An 18151-nucleotide genomic window follows, 5' to 3' on the forward strand; every position below is an offset into this window, starting at 1 on the left:
CATGTCCCATCGGCATCCTGACTGTCTCATTTCCACACGCTAAGGAAGAGCCGACTGCGTGAGTCATGGGCATGACGTTAGTCCATGGGACCTGCCTCCAACTATTTCAAGGAAGCTCTGCTCTGGGACCCTGGGGATGTGCTGGCCAGTGACCAGTTTAAATACTATCTTCCTTCACCCCCTAGTTTTAGAGTTTTGGGTTTTTGTGAGTAACCCTTTCATTGCTTGTAAGAGGGAAGAGAAAGGAGAGAGATTAGATGCTCTTCAAGGACCCTCCAGAGGACATTTGTTTTCTCCTGGTTTCTCTGGCGTCTTATTCTGTGTTTTCTGAAAATGCAGCCCAGGGACTCCTGCTGGTCAAGCTGGTGGGGTAAACAGTACTAATTCAGGTGGGATTTGATGTATCTTCGTATTTTCTAGAAAAGCATTAAAATCATTACCAGTGACATCTGCTCCTCGTGACTAGCAGCAAGTCTTTGCCAAAATGTGTGCTTGACCACAGCACCCTCCTTCACTAAAATCATATCCAACACTGAGCTTCCCCCTTGCTTCTGGAGCAGTCTCTCGGGGCTGTCTGAAATGCTTTCTCCTAGGCTGTAGTCCTCATTTTGCCCCAAATAAAACTTAACTCACAACTCTCAAGTTTTGCATTTTCTTTTCAGTCAACAAGATCTTCTCTTTGTCCTTGGTATACTCTAGCTTTACTACATTTTATGTAGGTGTGGAAATCTTTTAAGATATCTTGTGTGTCAACCTTCTTGAATCTGTATATTTATGTTTGTCATGAGTTCTACAAAAATTTCAGTCATTACTCTTAAAATACTGTCTCTTCTCCGTCTCTCTCTTCTCCCCTTTGAGCTCTTGAGGAACTGTGTGTCAGACCTTTTCATGCTACATTGCCGTGTCCCTTAATCTCTCTTCTCATATATTTCATCTCCTTGTCTGTCTGTGCCTAATTCTGAATAATTTCTTCAGGTACAACTTTCAGTTAACTAACTCTCTTCAGCTGTTTTTAATGTGCTGTTAAACTCTTTCATTTTTATTTCAATAAATTATATTTTTATGTATGAGTTCTATTTGTTCTTTTTCAAATTTGATCACTTTGATAGTCTCTTGTTGCTTGTTCATTTTTGTAATTTTGTCTTGTATTACTTCAAGCATTTCATAATTATTTTATGTTTTTTTTTTTTTTGCAGTACGCGGGTCTCACTGCCGTGGCCTCTCCCGTTGCGGAGCACAGGCTCCGGACGCGCAGGCTCAGAGGCCATGGCTCACGGGCCCAGCCGCTCCGCAGCACGTGGGATCCTCCCGGACCAGGGCATGAACCCGTGTCCCCTGCATCGGCAGGCGGACTCTCAACCACTGCGCCACCAGGGAAGCCCTATTTTATGTTTTATATCTGATCATTTCAGTGTCTGAAGACCTTGGGGGTCTAAATCTGTTGCTTCTTATATTTGCTGACTTTCATTCATGATGATTTGTTTCCTTCTGTGTTAATGACCTTTCCTTGTGAACTCGTCTTTGGTTGGTCTTAGTCTCTGAAAATTTAAGGAGATGTTTTTTTCCAGAGAGGATTTGTATTTTTTATTTTAGGAGCCTGGGATGCTACCAGCTGGGGGCCAATACCAATTTAATCCAGGAGTCTCAGGTTCAGCTCCCACACCTTGCCACTGGCACAAGTCTGGTCTTTCATCAGTGCTAATATAAACATTTGCCCTTGGGTAATCCACATTTTATGAGTGCTAAGAAGTCAGGACTCACCTTACACTTCTAAGCTTTTATATACGCTGCTCCTTCTGCCTGGAATATGTGTCCTTTTATCCTCCCCCCCATGCCATATCTGATTAATCAATCTTTCTAAGACTAAGTTCAGGCTTGTTCTCCTCCAAGATACTTTTGCTGACGATCCCTAGTCTGGGTTAGATGCCGCTCTTACATGCCTCTATAGCACGCTGTATCTACCTGTCGTTGCATTTTCCACACTGTATTGTAATAATCTGTTTACTTATCTGTCTTCCTCCATGAGACTCTCTTTGGTAGGGGTCATGGCATAGTTATGCTGTTTCCCCAGTGTCGGGCACAGGGTGGATCATGGTAGATTAATACATGTCTGTTGAATAAATGAAAGACACCCGAATAAATGAATGAATGAATGAGTGAGTGATGATTTTGGAATGGACAATATGGGATTTCCAGAGAGGGTGAAGGATGATGGAGGGATGTGAGAAGAAAAGAGAAAAGGGAAATGACTGGTATTTTTAGGCTGTTTGTTTGTTCTCCTTGATTAAGTGGAATAAAGTTGTCACTTTATTTCATCAAAAGTTTATTGAGCATCCAGTATGTGCTAGGCACTCTGCTAGATGCCAGTAATACAAAGATGAAGATCAAAATGAAACAAAAACAAAACCACTCCCCCCTCACCCCATTTAAGGCAGATTTGGCTTGAGCCTGGGAAGCCGGCCCCTCAGGGATGCAGAACCGGGGTTTGGAATACAACTTGCCTGCATCTCACCTTAATCTTCACCCTTGCCTCTCAAGGCTGACCAGCATGTACCCATCTCCAAGTCCTGCATCTTCCACCTGCCTGAACAACTTTCCCCTGCATGCATTATCTCCTTCTAGATGAGGCACCTGGGGAAGTGAGGGGAGCAGTTCTGGCTAAGGAAGGGGAGCTGCAAAGGCACACCTGCTCAGAGGAGCCTGCAGAAGTGCATAGGGGCAGGGAGCTGGGAAGGGCACGAAGTCCAGGTAAGAGCAGAGGGGACCAACAAGAAATGTTGTTGCCCTTGGGGCTGGGACAAAACTGGCCCCAGTGTGGAGTGGTGGGGAACAGGGACCTTGAGAGTCGCTCTGTGGGATGGTGCAGAGTCGGAGCAGGAGCTTAGGAAGTTAAGGAGGGACCAGGGATGCACTAGAGGCCTCAGGGGAGAGAGGTCAGAACACAGCGAGGGACTTCTTCTCTTTCAGCTTTTTAATTGCGCTCTCTCTTCGCACGGTAGATTACTGTTCCTACAAACTGTTCAAGAGGCGGCGGCATGGGCGTGGCCTGGCTACACAGTGGACCAACCTCTCGGTACTCTGCTGTTTGTGTGACTGGGGAGTCTGCCCTTGTCCTGTCTCCTGGGACCTGAGCATCTGGGAGCAGGCCAGGTGAGAGGCCAGAGGCCAAGGGTTCCGTCATGTCTCCAAGACATGCTGGGGAGCAATAAGCCTCCTCCTCCCCCTACCATTTTTGGGGAGAGTGGAACTTCATCCTCTTACAGCTGGAGGAAGCCCAACAACTTTCCGGGGGATAATGATTGTTTGAAAGGCTTGTTTTGGACAAAGCCAGGGAGAAGCCATAGGTATGAGGGGTCAAAAGACAGATCTTCACTTGATTTAGCCTTCTGGGCCTGAAGAATGAGTGAGAAGCCCCTTCTGTATGGAACAGAGATGGAAAGAATGCCGGGCACGCCGCTGAGGGAGGCTTTGGGAGGAGGCCAAGCGTGGGAGGCTTGAATCCTTTGCTCTTGCTAGAACCCCGGTAGCGGGGCAACGGAATGTATTGTACTTGAGCTCCTCCTTCACCAACTGGTAGGTACCGAGGTACCATATGCCTGAGAAGGGTGCTCCAAGGTACTGCCTTCACAATGATTCGCTGGATGCTGAGAACAGCCCTCTGTACACCCAGTAAAGGGCATTGGACTTCCCCTTAGTTTAGGACAGTTGTACGTTTGAGGCAAGTGGCCTCTCTAATCTGGGCTTGCCAAAAAAGTTCCCCAGGAATCAAGAGTTTGTTCGGAGGGAAGGGGAATGGGTGGGAAGCGTGAGGGCGCCCTAGGAAGGGCATAGGATAGTCAAGGGGGTTAGGTTACTGATGTTAGTTTCCATAAGCCCCTCCGGGGATTGGGCCGTAAATTTAATAATCTATATGGTCCTAAGAGGGCACAACCCACACCCACTGAGAACACAACTAAAGAGCCGGGAGCAAACGTAACCCGGTTTCACCACCTGATCCACCCTCCGCCTTCCCGCCGCGTCCCCCATCTGCGCATGCTCACAATCGTCCACGCGCCGGAACCCTAGCGCTGAGTGAGGACCTCCATCTCCCCTCGCCCCTCGCCCCTCGCCCCTGGCGGGCTGCTGCCCCGCTGCCCTGCCCTCCCCCGGGCCGCGGGCAGCAGTGCGCGGGCGCCTCCCGGGGGGTCCCGAGGAGGCTCAGGCGCTGATCTCCACCGGGCCGGCCTCGTCTTGCTCGCGGATCAGGTGCACGCCGCCCGCAGTCCGCAGTGTGCGCGAGGCGCTGCGCGAGCGGCCGGGCGAGCTCGGGGCCCGGGGCGGCGACGTGTGCGTCCGGCCCGTGGCGGGGGAGCGCGCTGGAGAGCGCGGATAGCGGCGGGCAGAGCGGCTGGGCAGCCCCGGCGAGCGGCCCGGCACGGCAGGCGACACGGAGTAGCCGGGCGGGCCGGGCTCAGTCGCGCTCCGAGGCTCCGGGGCGGGGTTCTCCTCGGGCTCCGGGGAGTCCTGCAAGGACACGTGCCGCGAGGGGTCAGCGGACAGCCGGCCAGGGCTGGGAGCGCGCCTGCTGTTCCAGGGCGCTGGGAATACCGAGGTGGAGGGGACATAGTTCCCTCCACACTCCGACTGCCTGGAGGGCTGCAGGCGTAGGTCTGTTTTTGCTTGCAACACAGGACACTTGATGTGGTGCCTGGCACATAATAGGTGCTCATTAAATGTTGAAATGCATTAGTTTGAGTGCTTTGTCCACTTACTCTGCACCTTCCACCTGCCTTGGACAGCATGGGACAGAGTTGGTTTATGAAATAGTAGGGAAATCACCAGAGACAGTGTCCAAAGACCTGGGTTTGAAGCCTAGATTTGCCACTGATTTACTTGTTTGATCCTGGGCAAGTCATTTCACCCCTGTCAGCCGTATTTTTCTCATCTCTAAAGTGGGGATGACACAAATATTTCTTAGGGTTATTCTGAGTCCTAGAAAGGTGTATCTATATGGTATGGCTACGTAATACCAGAACATGGTAAGGGCTGGTGGAGTGTTTGTGGGGCGCCCAGCCCGAAGCTGCTCACCTTGTCCTTCAGGATGTAGAGTGCCATGGGGTTCTTCCGCTCCTGCTCTCCACTCCGTGGGAGGGTGTCTGCTGCACGGAGCAAAGAATGGGGTGGCTGGCCCAGGTACAGAACCCTTTCCACCAGCCAGCACCTACACTCTTTGCTTCCCGATGGCCAAGTAAGGCCATCGGGAAGCCAGCCTCCACCAAATGGTCTGGAATACCTGAGGTCCTACCTTGGCCGCTCCTCTCCCTGCTCTGCAGTCTTCGTGAAGTTGGTGCAGGAAGGGGCCCTGCAGAGCTGGCTTCCTTGTCGCCCATTTCGGCCTTTTCCCAGCAGCTTACTGATCTGAGTGAAGATGGGACGGGTGAGTGCGTGGCTGGGAGCTCACCTTCTGCTTTCAGGCGGTCATCATTCTGATCCATATATTCCAGGGAGTTTTGCTTCTCCAGCTTCCTCTTCTTCCTGCAAATCAACCCAGCACCCTGTGAACAGAGCTGTCGAGTGTGAGCAGGAGAAGTTCTGGGGGCGAGGACACTGGGGGGATCTGATGGCCACAAACGAGGCCTTGTAACAGGAAGACGGGCTGAGTGCGGTGGGAGGGGGAGTAGTCCAGAGCTTTGGGATGCATCCCATCTAGGTTTGCCTCCTGAGTCCGTCCCTAGCATTGTGACTGTGGGCTAGTCATCTAACTAATCCGAGTCTCGGGTCGTTGTCTGTAAGCTGCAGATAATCACATTTAAAGGTAACACCCTAACCACAAACACAGTGCCTGGCTCACAAAAGGTGCCGTGTAAGTGAAACCAGTATTCATCGTGCTGGGGTTGTCAGGGTTGTGAGCACAGAATGCAGTGGTAAGATGGATCTCCCGGGAAGAGGTGCGGGGCCCTGGGAGGAAAGGCGTTTAAAGAGACGAAGGAAAAACAGAGCTTGGGGCTGGGATGGGTTGAAGGATTCAGGTGCTCAGGGAGAGGAACTTGGAGAGTTACCCAGACTTTCTGGACGGTTTCCAGCAGGCACAGACTGTCACCAAGGTCACAAGGAGGAAGATGCCTCCTGTGGACAAGATTATGTAGAGGGAGCTTCTTCCTAGGGAGAGAGAGGCAGAGAGTGGGGAGAGACTTCAGAGGGGGCAGGAGGTGTGGTGAGGAGAGCTTCCTGCGGCCGAAGAAATAGAAAAGGAACCCCAGGCAGCATGGCTGGCCAGTGGTGGACCTTGCCCAGAGCTCACTTCCTACCTGTGGCTGTCCTCCAGGGAGAGCTGGCCCATCTCTGCCTCTCTCCCCCTCCAGTGGCACTCTGTCTGGGAAGTCCTTAGCCTCTCATGGGCACCTGCCTCTCAGGGCTTTGAGTCCCAAGGGAGGGCAGCGGGAGACTCACTGTATACGGTGATCTTGACGGGCAGGCTGCGGCCCTGGCTGATGGGGTTCTCCACCACACAGCTGTACAGGTCGTCGTCCTCCATGAGCACGCGGGTGATGGTGAGCACCTTTTGGTCGGGGGACAGGAGCATCCGCGAGTCGTTGAGGAGGGGCTTGCCGTCCTTCAGCCATGTGTAGCTGGGCTTGGTGCCGTTCTCGTGCGAGCAGTTCAGGGTAAAGGCCTCGCTGAGCTCCAGCACTGTGGTTGAAGCCACTAACACCTGGGGCCTCGAAATGGGCACTGAGCCCGGGGGTGGGGGGAGCCTGTGAGCCACAGGCCAAAAGCATCTCCCTTCCCCTTCTTAACTGCCTACCTTCCAACTCAGTCTGCAGTATTGAGAGATCGTCACTCCAGCTCTTTACCACCATCCATCCACCCATCCATCCATCCATCCACTCACTCATCTATTTACCCACTATTTATTGAGCACATACTGAGCACAGGGAGTACAATGCCAAACAAGACAGCTATGGTCCCTGCCCTCGTGGACCTTCCCTTCCCTTCTTCCCACATACCTTTCCAAGATGTCTTAAACTGACCCAGCCTGGAAGATATTTTAGTTGGGCTAAGCTTAGGTCGAAATAGGTTCAAATATTGGCTCTACCACTTACTAGCTGCCTGAACTTATGCCCCAGTTTCCTCATCTGCAAAATGGGGTCCATGATATTAACTACCCCTAGATTATTATGAGCATTACATGAGTCAATATAGGCAAAGCACTTACAATCGTTTCTGGCACGTAGTAAGCGCTGTATACGTGTTAGCTATGGCCTATCTGCCAACCTCTAACATTCCAGTTGGCTCACTCCCAAGCGGCTTTTGTGTAGCTTTTCCTGGGGTCTAGCTAATATACTGGGTGGACGTGGCCCCAGTTCCAGTCACCAGTCCCGCCTCCTTCCCTGCCAGAGACTTTACCATCTACAGTGAGGTTGATGGTCTTCTCTCCAGTGAAGGTGTCATCGGTGATAGAGATCTCAACCTCATAGGTGCCCTCATCGGCCAGCTGCAGGTCGCTGAGAAGCAGGGAGCCGTTTTCAAAGAGGCGGATGCGGTCTCGGTAGTCGGGCCGCAGGGTACCGATGACCTCTGTGCCGATGGACTGAACCACGGTCACTGGCTTGTCCCGCTTCAGCTGCCACTTGACAACGGGTTTGTCACTGCTGGTGCTGCTGTACTGCACAGAAAGCAGGGCCGCCTTCCCCACTGTGCCATGGATCAGGCGCACCGGGCTGGTGATGTTCACCGCCTCCAGGGGCTCTGTGGACAGAGACCCACGAGGTGAGGGCAGCGTCAGGCCCTGGCTCCTAACGTCACTCCCATCTTCGAGTCCTCTGGTCTCTCCATGCCTCACCCTTCTGAACCCTTCACTCCCTGTCAGTCCTTCCTTCTTACCCTTCGACTGTAGCTCTGGCCCCTCTGCTCCCCTGTCATCCCTCACACCCATCCCTTTGCCCTCAATCCTTCTTCAATCTGGACCTCTGCCTCTGGAGGTTTTCCCTATTGCCTTCCTCTTGAGGAAGATTCCAGGTAACCCATACCTTATGTGGCCCATTTATGGAAATATGTATTGAGACTCCCCATGTGCCAGGCACTGTTCTATGTCCCCAGGATATATTAGTGAGCAAAACTGACAAACATCCCTACCCCCTGAAGCTTATAGGTCATTAGACCCTAGAGTGAATTTGTCAGATTTTCTCCTTAATTGGGCATTGGGAAAGTGAGGGATGGAGAAAGCATGGAAATGTAGATTCCCAAAGAAAGGAGGGTGTCATGAGACAGTGCCAGTAGAGGGCAAGTTTAGGGGCCTGAGGACAACTGGACAACTCTCCGGTCATACCAAGAGCCTCCCCTATCCTTGTCCCAGCTGCACGTAGCATCATACTAGGCCTGCCCAGGGCAGAACAGTCGTGGAGATTCACCCAAACTCCAGCCCAATTTGCATCCCCTATGGAAGAGGGATTTGGGACAGGTCAAGCAAAGAGCTTGGAGTCAGAAGACCTTATAAGATTGGGCTCCACTGCTTACTGGCTGTGAGAATTTGGGCAAGTCATCCTTCTAGGCCTCACTCTTCTCTTTTAGAAAATAAGGATGATAATGATAACAAGAGCAAGTGTCTTCTCCAGTTCACGGTGCAAAAGCATGATATGTATGTCAGTTACTGTGATGTAGGGGAGAGAACACAGGATTGAGCATCAGAGATCGGGGCCCTATTGTTGACTTAGGACCTGGGAGAAGTTGCTTATCTGTTCAGGGCTCAGATTTCCCACAGGTCAAACGAGTGGTAACGAGATGGTCTCATGGTTTGTTCCAGCCCTGTAGTTAGTTCTGGGATTTTACCATCTTGTCCGATGGCAGCCCCATCCAGAGACACATCTCACATTTCAGAGATCTCTTAGGAACTTTGGGGCCTGAACAGATGCTGCTCGCTGGCCTTGTACCTGGCCTTGCAGAGCAATACAGCCACCTGAGGGAGGGGTCTTCTGGAGAGGATGTCAGCTAGGAACAGGACTGAGTTTAGCTGAATAGACACATACGTGTCAGGTTCTCCGTTCCTCTGCACCCCCAGGTGCTTCCTTTGACTGTCATTGCCTCTGAAGTTCCCTTCTTCTTTCTCACCCCTGTTTGCCACTCTGCTACTGCTGCAGTGTAGATTTGGGGAAGGTGAGCAATACCTTTCCAATCCCTATTCCTCTCCTTGTACCTCGAGGACCCAGACCAAACCAGGAGGCAATGGAACTAAAAGGTTAGCTGTGGAGATCGAAGCAAATTTTTTTTTTTTTTTTTTTTTTGCGGTATGCGGGCCTCTCACTGTTGTGGCCTCTCCCGTTGTGGAGCACAGGCTCTGGACGCGCAGGCTCAGCGGCCGTGGCTCACGGGCCCAGCCTCTCCGCGACATGTGGGATCTTCCCAGACCGGGGCATGAACCCATGTCCCCTGCATCGGCAGGCGGACTCTCAACTACTGCGCCACCAGGGAAGCCCGAAGCAAATTTAATTTAAAAACATATCCAGTCCATTTTGGGAGCAAATGCATTGTTAAGTAATGAGCTTATCATCTATGGAATTGGTCAAGGAAATGCCAATTGACTCTTCTTTCACCTCCTTGTGCTTCCATTTCCTCCTCTGAATAGTGAGGTGGTGGGACCAGATGATCTCTAGGGGCCTTCCCCACCCTGACATTCTATGATCCATCACCTGTCAAGGATGTTACAATCATAAAACCTTAAGCATGGAAGAAACTACCTTAATGATGAAAGCCACCATATGTATGACTATTATATACTTGTTACTGAGAGGAGTCTCAATTGGCAGGAGTTAGAATGGACAAAATCAACTATTTTCAAAAATTTTTAATTAAAGGTATTTTTGTTCCCACAAAACTTTATAGAAATTGAAAAGAAATGAAATTTAGTTCTAGTTCACCTGATTTGGTCAAAGAGGTGGTGAGGACCAGAGCCCTGTCCTCCCCAGTACCTCGGGGTGCTGCTAGGAATCCTTATGGCTCTGTGTATCAGGCTGAAATCGTTTGGCTACATGATCCTTAAGATTTCTCCAGCTCTTAGTTTCTGTGATAATTTAGATGGGATTTCCTGCCTCGCATCTGCTAGCCCGGAGATGGAAACAACCTAAGTGTCCATCATTGGATGAATGGATAAAGAAGATGTGGCACATATATACAATGGAATATTACTCAGCCATAAAAAGAAACGAAATTGAGCTATTTGTAATGAGGCGGATCTACCTAGAGTCTGTCATACAGAGTGAAGTAAGTCAGAAAGAGAAAGACAAATACCGTATGCTAACACATGTATATGGAATTTAAGAAAAAAAATGTCATGAAGAACCTAGGGGTAAGACAGGAATAAAAACACAGACCTACTAGAGAATGGACTTGAGGATATGGGGAGGGGGAAGAGTAAGCTGTGACAAAGCGAGAGAGAAGCATGGACATATATACACTACCAAATGTAAGGTAGATAGCTAGTGGGAAGCAGCCGCATAGCACAGGGAAATCAGCTCGGTGCTTTGTGACCGCCTGGAGGGGTGGGATAGGGAGGGTGGGAGGGAGGGAGATGCAATAGGGAAGAGGTATGGGAACATATGTATATATATAACTGATTCATTTTGTTGTAAAGCAGAAACTAACACACCATTGTAAAGTAATTATACTTCAATAAAGATGTTAAAAAAAAAAAAAGACAGCACCTACAATGTGAAGGTGATCTTAGGACTAAAAGGGTAGAAACCAGGCAAGGGACTTCTTCCTATTGGGTCAGTAGAGGATGGGCTGACTCTAGGATCCCAGAGAATAACATCTTGCAAATCAGATTATCTAGATTTATGGCATGCTGTGTTTATGTCTGTAAATATCCTAGCCTCTAGAAAAGCCTTGTTTGAATGTTCCAGGAATAGGACCGTGATGAATTTAGGAAAGACTCTTTAGGCCATATTAGGTTCAGAGCACTAAGTGTTACTTTCCTGAGGCTAGGTTGGTGATGCTGTCATAAGAGAGTATGGCAAGGGATTAAGGTAAATCTCTGGGAGCCAGGGCCACATGGTCCAGCCCCCCTTTTAGTGCCAATCTTAAAAATACATTTCCCAGCCTCCCTTGCAATTAATTATGATACTACTGAGTTCTAGCCAATAATACTAGTAAAAGTTGTAGACACCATTTACAGGCTGATTTAGAAAAACCTCCCTCCTTTTCTTTTTTCATCCTCTACCTAAAAGAAATGAAGATAAATCTCAGACTGACCATGGGAAACACATGTCAAAGCTGATAGCACTCCATCAGCTTGGTGCCTGAAAAACCTCACGGAACAGTCTTTCCTCATCCCAGGCCTAGCTCGAACCCGTGTACCCCTGCATTGGCAGACGGATTCTTAACCACTGTGCCACCAGGTAAGTCCCTAATGGTAACCTTTTAACTGGCATATCCAATGGGCTCTTTCAGGTCCTTATTATACTGGGCTCCTTGATACATTTGATGATGATTGTCCGGAAAACTCCCAACTCCCTTCATTTTCTGGATACCACAGTCTCCCAGGTCTCCCTCTGTGTTTCTGATTGTTCCTTCTGGGTCTCCTCAGTGGGCTTGATTCTCTGCCTTCCTCTGCAAATCTTGGGGTTCCTCAATGTTCCGTATTTAGCTCATTTTCTCCTCCAAGGTAATATTTATTCATTATCCTTGTTTTAAATCTCACCTCTTGGCTGACAGTTTCCAAATACTTCTCTCCAACCCTCCAGCTTTAGGTTATTCAACACTTTCCCACAAATGTCTCATAGGCGTTTCAACCTCAACGTGAGCGCAACACTAGCTATCATATCTCCCAACCTTGCCCCATTTTTAAAAGTTATGGTTTCACACAGAAACCCTACCTCCTTCTCTAGATCGTTTCACTTCCTATAAATCACTAGGTCCTGACTTTCCCTCCAAAATATTATCTCAACATCCCTCACTCCCCCTCTCTTTATTCCAATTCCAGCCCAGGTCATTTCTCTCCTGAACTATTGCAATAGCCTCGCTATGGTTTGACTTGTGTCCCCTAAAATTCATATCTTGAAGTCCTAACCCCAAGTATCTCAGAATGTGATCTTATTTTGCCGTGTGGTCATTGCCAAGGTAATAAGCTAAGATGAGGTCATGCTGGAGTGGGGTGGGCCTCTAATCGAAGATGACTGGTGTCCTTTTAAAAAGGAGAAATTTGGATATACACACAAGCACAGGGAGAATGCCATGTGAAGATTAAAGTTAATCTGTCACAGCCAAGGAACTCCCAGAAGCCAGCAGAGAGCGCTGGAACAGAACCTTCCCGAGGGCCTTCAGAGGGAGCGCAGCCTTGCCAGCACCTTGATCTGGAACTTTTAGCCTCCAGAGCTGTGAGACAATACATTTCTGCTGTTGAAGCCACCCAGTCTATGGTTCCAGCAAATGGATACAGGCTTCCTTTCCTATCTTGCTTGCCTGTAGTTTCACCTCCAATGCCTCACTGGAGAGTGAGGGATCTGAGCTATACTCTGGCCCTGCTGGTTCCCAGATTAAAAACCATTCAATGTCCTCCCCCGCTCCCATTGTTTGCAAATTATATTACAGTTTCCTTAGCAGGGTTTACCAGACTCACCTAACTCCACCCACACTTTCTTCTCCAGCAGCGGTGACTGACTGGGCTGCTCCTAACATGTGATACCATTTCAAGCTGTTGACCTTGGCGCATTTTCCCAACTATAATGCTCACTCCCACACCTATCTGTTTTTCTCATCTTTTAAAATTCAGTGCAGACATTCCCAGGAAACCTCCCCTGATATTCCCCCACTCCCATTCTGTACCACCAGCGCCAGCTTCCTGATGGGGTAGGTGACCTCTCTCTGATTCTTGGAACCCTCTGCCTCTCTGACTCATAGTAGTTTCTGCATTTTATTAAAATGATCTCTGCATCTTATTTGCCCCACTAAATTGTGAATTCCTAGGCTCTCTGGAATAGTGTGTGTGTGTGTGTGTGTGCGCGTGTGCGCACATAAGCACATGTATTTCAAATAAGATCATTTCTCCAAGAAGTTGGTAGGGGGAGGTAGGTGTCTATGGCGTGTGTGTTACGCATAGGTTGGTGTTACTCTCCCAAACCAGGAGGCTTATTATCTCCAAAGCTTCTTTCATCTCCCTTGTTATTTTACACTCAGAGAAGCCGGGGTGGCGGCTGGGGAGACACAAAACCAAGATTTCCCCACCCCTCCAAGGCCCACCATAGTCCCTTGGAAAGAATGCCGGACTGGCCCACGCCAAAAAGACATCCCATCAGAAACAGCTCATTGCCCTCCATCTAATGTACTGAATGCCGTGGGAGCTGCAAAGTCATGCAGGCTTTGGGGGATGGGGGGCAGGGGCCGGGCAGGAGGCACACAGAATGAAGAAATACATTCAACACGAATGCCTGAATTCACTGAGATGCTTCCCACGGTGGCTAAGCATTCTCCCCTCCTCCCACCCCAAAGGCATTCTGGCCCTCAGCTCTCCCCTCCCTCTCCTTCAAAAGCCCCGGGTCCCTTCTCCAGACCCTGTCTTACCCTCTGGTCTCCTACCTGTCTGGATCAGAAGCAGGTAGAGAAAAGGAGTGAGGCGCAGGGCATTGAAGGCTCTGGACAGGGCTTCCCTTTCTCTCTTCATTTTGGGTGGCGTTCTCCAGCTCTGGTGCACACAATTAGCATGATTTCTCCACTCTGGGCACGTCCCTTTGTACCACTCGGAGTTTCTCTGCCCGAACACAACCCTGCCAAGTTCTCTCTGAATACACAGAGCTCTGTGTGTTGCTGGACTTGTTCTTTCCTCTCTTTCAGACCTGGCATTTTCTAGTTTCAAAGCCCTACATCCCGGGTTCGGAGGAGAGTATCTGCTTGGGAGATAATCTCCAGCACAGGGTTCAGTCTGATGGGTCCCAGCAGCCTAGCAGTTCTTTGCCGGCCTGTGCTGAGCCCCACTGCCAGGGGGAGATGAGGATTTGGGCTCAATGAATGGACTGGGCTGGGACACACACTAAACTGGACCTTGTGTGTCCCAACCTGTCCTGTCTCCACCTCACGCTCCCTGTTCCTGCGAAGGAGGGTGTGCGCCAGGGACACGCCTCAATAAGCTCTGAAAATGGAGGGAGAGGAGCTTTTCAAAAGGTGGGGGATGAGAGATTCCAGAAACTGCTGAAGAAATGGAAAACTCCTGTTCCACCCCAAAGAAAGAAGATTGGAATATGGCTTGAATTCTATTATTTTCATACCTGTCCTGGTGCTGCTTGGGCTTCTCTCTCTATCATAGAATCACGTAGATGCTGGGGACCTTTCTCCAGAAGCTACTCTGCTCATTCCCCAGCCTCCAGCCCATTTCCTAGAACATGTCAGAACAAAGACGAAGGTAATAGCCCAAGAGCCTGGGGTTCTGTCACCAGCTACAGCCCAGCCGTTTCCTCAAGTCTTGAGGCGTGATGAAGAGAGACACCCCAGCTCTACCCTGACCCTTCATTACCACGTCCACATCCTCTCCTGAGGGGCGTCAGTGGAATGTATGCTTGCTAACTGTGTGATCTGGGGATGGGTGTGCAACGTTGTTAATTCTCCAATTTCACATTTGTAAAAGGGGGAGAAACAGTAGCTTTCTTGTAGAAATTGTTGAGAGGATTGATGAAGATTTAGTATGGTAGGGTGCCTAGAAAATTCTTTGTTGGAGAGGTGATATATATATATATATATATTTTTTTTTTTTTTTTTTTTTTTTTTTGCGGTACGCGGGCCTCTCACTGTTGTGGCCTCTCCCGTTGCGGAGCACAGGCTCCGGACGCGCAGGCTCAGCGGCCATGGCTCACAGGCCCAGCCGCTCCGCGGCATGTGGGATCCTCCCGGACCGGGGCATGAACCCGTGTCCCCTGCATCAGCAGGCGGACTCTCAACCACTGCGCCACCAGAGGTGATATTTTAAACTTTAAGAAAAAACTGCCTCTTCTTCTTTTCCATTACTTTAGGGATCTTTATATCTTGGTGAGACCAAAGTTTACAAGTTCCCCTCTTGATTGTCTCTAACGCTGACCTTAGTTTTGTAAGTTCAGTAGCTATCTCTCAAAGTATTCTTTTTACATACTGGAGACAGCTTGTGTAAGCCAGGTTTCTAGAACTGAAGATTGAGTGCATGGTCCATCTGAGCCAAAGGATGGGGAGGAGAGGTGGGAAGCATTGCTTTTGAACTTCACAGAGGAACTCCAAAAATATTCTGAAATACACAAGTCAGATTTTTTTCCTTTTGCATCTTTATGGTTGTGACTTTTTCCTACCCAGCTCAAGGCGCTTGTCTGCCTCTGGTAGAGTTAATGGTGTTTCAGCATGAATACAATGAAAAAGAGAAAGGCAATATTCAGCTTCTGACATCGAAAATAGTATTTTAGAGTCAGTAGCAAGACGAAAGGCTTGAAAGCCAGTGTTTGTAAGGTACAGAAGGATATTTTAATTTCTTTTATCTGCTCCTTTGATGTATCACAGAGCAGGCTGTGGACCAGATCATAGCGTTCTTCTATAGTTGTATACAAATGGCCTCTTTTGCCTGTGATGGTTACGTCCAGAGGCTTATTGTCTGAGGTAAAAGGATATGATGTTCAGGAAATAGAAAGCCTGAACTCTGCCTTTTTCATCCTGAAGGACTGTGGAAAGAGAGCTGTGATAGAGGGAGACCTGGGCAGGATCTAAGTTCTCCACACCCCCTCCAGGGATGAACCTTAGGCTCTTTACACCCACGCAGAATACGAAAGTGCCCCAAAGTGGCCACATGTTCCCTTGAGGGGACCCAGAGGTACTGGAGGGTAAAGCACCAATAGAGGGCAGAACAGGGAGCAAAGGGGCCGCACTGTGCAGGTGACAGCTGGGCCACCAACCGCCCCTCAGACCAGAGAGCAACCTAGACTTGTGCAGAGACCAGTGGGAGTCCTAAGAAGGCCACACAGGTCCCCGGACACCATCTCCCGCCTTGCCACAAGGACCCCTAAGCCACCCTAACCCTTCTCAGAGAAGAGCTGGGTTTGGGGAAGAAACTGGAAAGGCTGATCCAATCAGAGACTGAGCTACCTCAAGAGAATGTTCAGGTGGTTGGGTTAGACTGAGTTTACCAGGATGGACTGACTTTTGGTTTTCCTCTGCTGCCCTGGGCGGGGGAGTGGGGTGGGGGTGGGAGGCTCACATGGGAGACCCCGGCAGCTGCAAAGGCGCAAAGGCACCACTGTGCCTTTGCACAACTGAGTGTACGAGGAGCAATTCTGCAATCCTGCTTCAGGTGTTTTAAGATGAGTAGCCCTACAGAAGCGTATATCATCTGCTTCTGTGCTTTTCTCATCTCAAGAACAGAGAGTTCTTGGATTGAAGTACTGTGTCTTATTGGCCTCTGTAGCCCTACTGTGTAACACAGGGCGGGGCACATAGTAGGCGCTCAGCAGACAGTTGCTGACTATTGAATGGGCGAAAACTTGTGGTGGGTAGGGGACCTCTCTAGCAGCTGGTGGAGTGGAGGGCGACTGTGAGGGGGACTGGGCGAGAGGAATGACAGCAGAGAGGGCACCAAACAGCAAGCAACTGCAGATGACAGAGCGATGTGTGAGCACACATGCGGCACCCCTTCTGGAATTCCCAGAAGTAACTGGGATTCACTTTGAGGCGGGCCACCGATCCAATAGGCAATGGGTGACAGAAACATAAGGTAACAGTCCAGCCAACTTAGTCTCACACACAACACGTACCGGTGATCTCACCTGTCTGAGCTGACCTTGTTTTATCCTTCCATGCATTCCTTGGGTTTTTCCCTGTGGGTGTGTCTGTTCCAGCTAATTGTTGATGATTCAGACTGGGGTTTTTGTTTTTTTGTCTTTCGTTCTTTTCTTTTGGTACGGATATCCTGATTATATATATATTACTTTTCTTTAGCTCTGAAGAGGGTTGTCCCCCTGGGGATCAGAAAACATGGTTACTGTGGCCATCTCCTCATTAGCCTGGGAGACTCTCCAGGGCAGGGGCTGTAATTCCTCATTCTTATGTGTCTCCTCCCAGGGAGGAGCACTGAGCTCTGCATAACACGGCTATTAAACAATGTGGAGACACACGGCTTGACTGACGGCATCCAAGGCCTGTGCCCTTTCCTCCTCTGAGCACTTCAGCAGATGCATTTCCGCGGGCATCGTCCTCTCCTGAGCAGCTCGGCCGGTCCTCTTGGCCCTCCGGCTGCCCACAGGTGCTTCAGGCCACTCTCATTTGGCACCCGCTCTGGGGCTCCGGGATTCCGACCCTCCCCTCCCCTGCATGCATGGCAGCCCTGGCCTGCTGTACTCAGGACGCTATGCTGAGCACCCAGGCAGTGGCCCTGCAGCTCAGAATGGAAACCTCCCCCAACACACACGCACACACACACACACACACACACACACACACACACACACACGAATGACGTATAGATAAGTAGGTTTTAATAACGCTACCATTAGATTTAAGAATGTCCCTGCCCACTTGGCCTCTTCTCCTGTCTCCAGGCTGCATGAAGAATGCTCTGGCACCGATACTACTGGAGAGGTTTGGTCCTTGCTAATACCATAACATCAGTGGGGATTTTTATATTTAGCATCCTCCCCCTCCTTCCCTTCATTCACTTCCTGTTATCAACTGAGTCAAATCTGTCTCCTCCACTAAATTGTAATTAATCTTTGGTAGCAGAATGAAAAATAATCTAACAAATGGCACCCAAATTCCTCTTATAGAGTAAATTGTCTTTAGCAAGAAAAATATCTAGATACGCCACATGGAGTGGAAGGTAAGGTCTGAAGCAAAAGGCGTCAAGACACAAAAAGATAAACTCCTGTGCAATAGAAATAAACAGGAATTGGGGATGGAGAAAGAGCAGAGAGGAGAGACGTGAGGGGCCGGGGTGAGGAAACAACAAGGGGCAGGCAGCTGAAAACAACTGAAGAACAACTTGCATTGTTACACTATAAAACCCTTTCTCCTCTGTCTTCTTCAAAACTCTAAGAAAAGTTTACTGTACACAAATTGCAGTATGTGTGTGTGTGCTTCTAGCTGATAGAATATGGCAAAGGTGATAGGGTAGCCACTCCCTTGGTTAGATTATGTTATATAAGACTTAGCAGACCAGAGAGAGAGAGAGAGAGAGAGAGAG

The 18151-nt window shown here is 49.5% G+C and overlaps 1 protein-coding gene and 1 long non-coding RNA gene across 11 annotated transcripts in view; one reads left to right on the forward strand and one right to left on the reverse strand.

Moving 5' to 3' along the window:
* On the forward strand, window positions 1–13906 carry LOC137231006 (uncharacterized). Of its 2 annotated transcripts, XR_010946338.1 has the most exons (5): window positions 15–389; window positions 3000–3150; window positions 10051–10236; window positions 11202–11372; window positions 13804–13906. It is a non-coding gene; the product is annotated as an uncharacterized lncRNA (long non-coding RNA). The 2 variants fall into 2 exon arrangements; XR_010946337.1 differs by lacking the exons at window positions 10051–10236; window positions 11202–11372; window positions 13804–13906 and having other exon boundaries at window positions 1–389; window positions 3000–3367.
* Window positions 2307–18151, reverse strand: part of HEPACAM (hepatic and glial cell adhesion molecule) — a 27817-nt gene continuing 11972 nt past the window's right edge. For 3 of the 9 annotated variants that reach the window (XM_067751448.1, XM_067751443.1, XM_067751451.1), the window contains exons 2-7: window positions 7387–7728; window positions 6430–6711; window positions 6039–6138; window positions 5273–5514; window positions 5068–5138; window positions 2307–4503 (exon numbers count right to left, since the gene is read on the reverse strand). In XM_067751448.1, the coding sequence (XP_067607549.1) occupies window positions 4198–4503; window positions 5068–5138; window positions 5273–5514; window positions 6039–6138; window positions 6430–6711; window positions 7387–7728 (1343 nt within the window). In that variant the 3' untranslated portion in view covers window positions 2307–4197. Of the gene's footprint in view, window positions 4504–5067; window positions 5139–5272; window positions 5515–6038; window positions 6139–6429; window positions 6712–7386; window positions 7729–13533; window positions 13816–16739; window positions 16932–18151 lie in introns of those variants that run through there. The other 6 variants (XM_067751447.1, XM_067751452.1, XM_067751450.1 and 3 more) reach the window with 6 other exon arrangements.

This window comes from Pseudorca crassidens, chromosome 9 (assembly GCF_039906515.1).
Source record: "Pseudorca crassidens isolate mPseCra1 chromosome 9, mPseCra1.hap1, whole genome shotgun sequence".
Taxonomy (NCBI): domain Eukaryota; kingdom Metazoa; phylum Chordata; class Mammalia; order Artiodactyla; family Delphinidae; genus Pseudorca; species Pseudorca crassidens.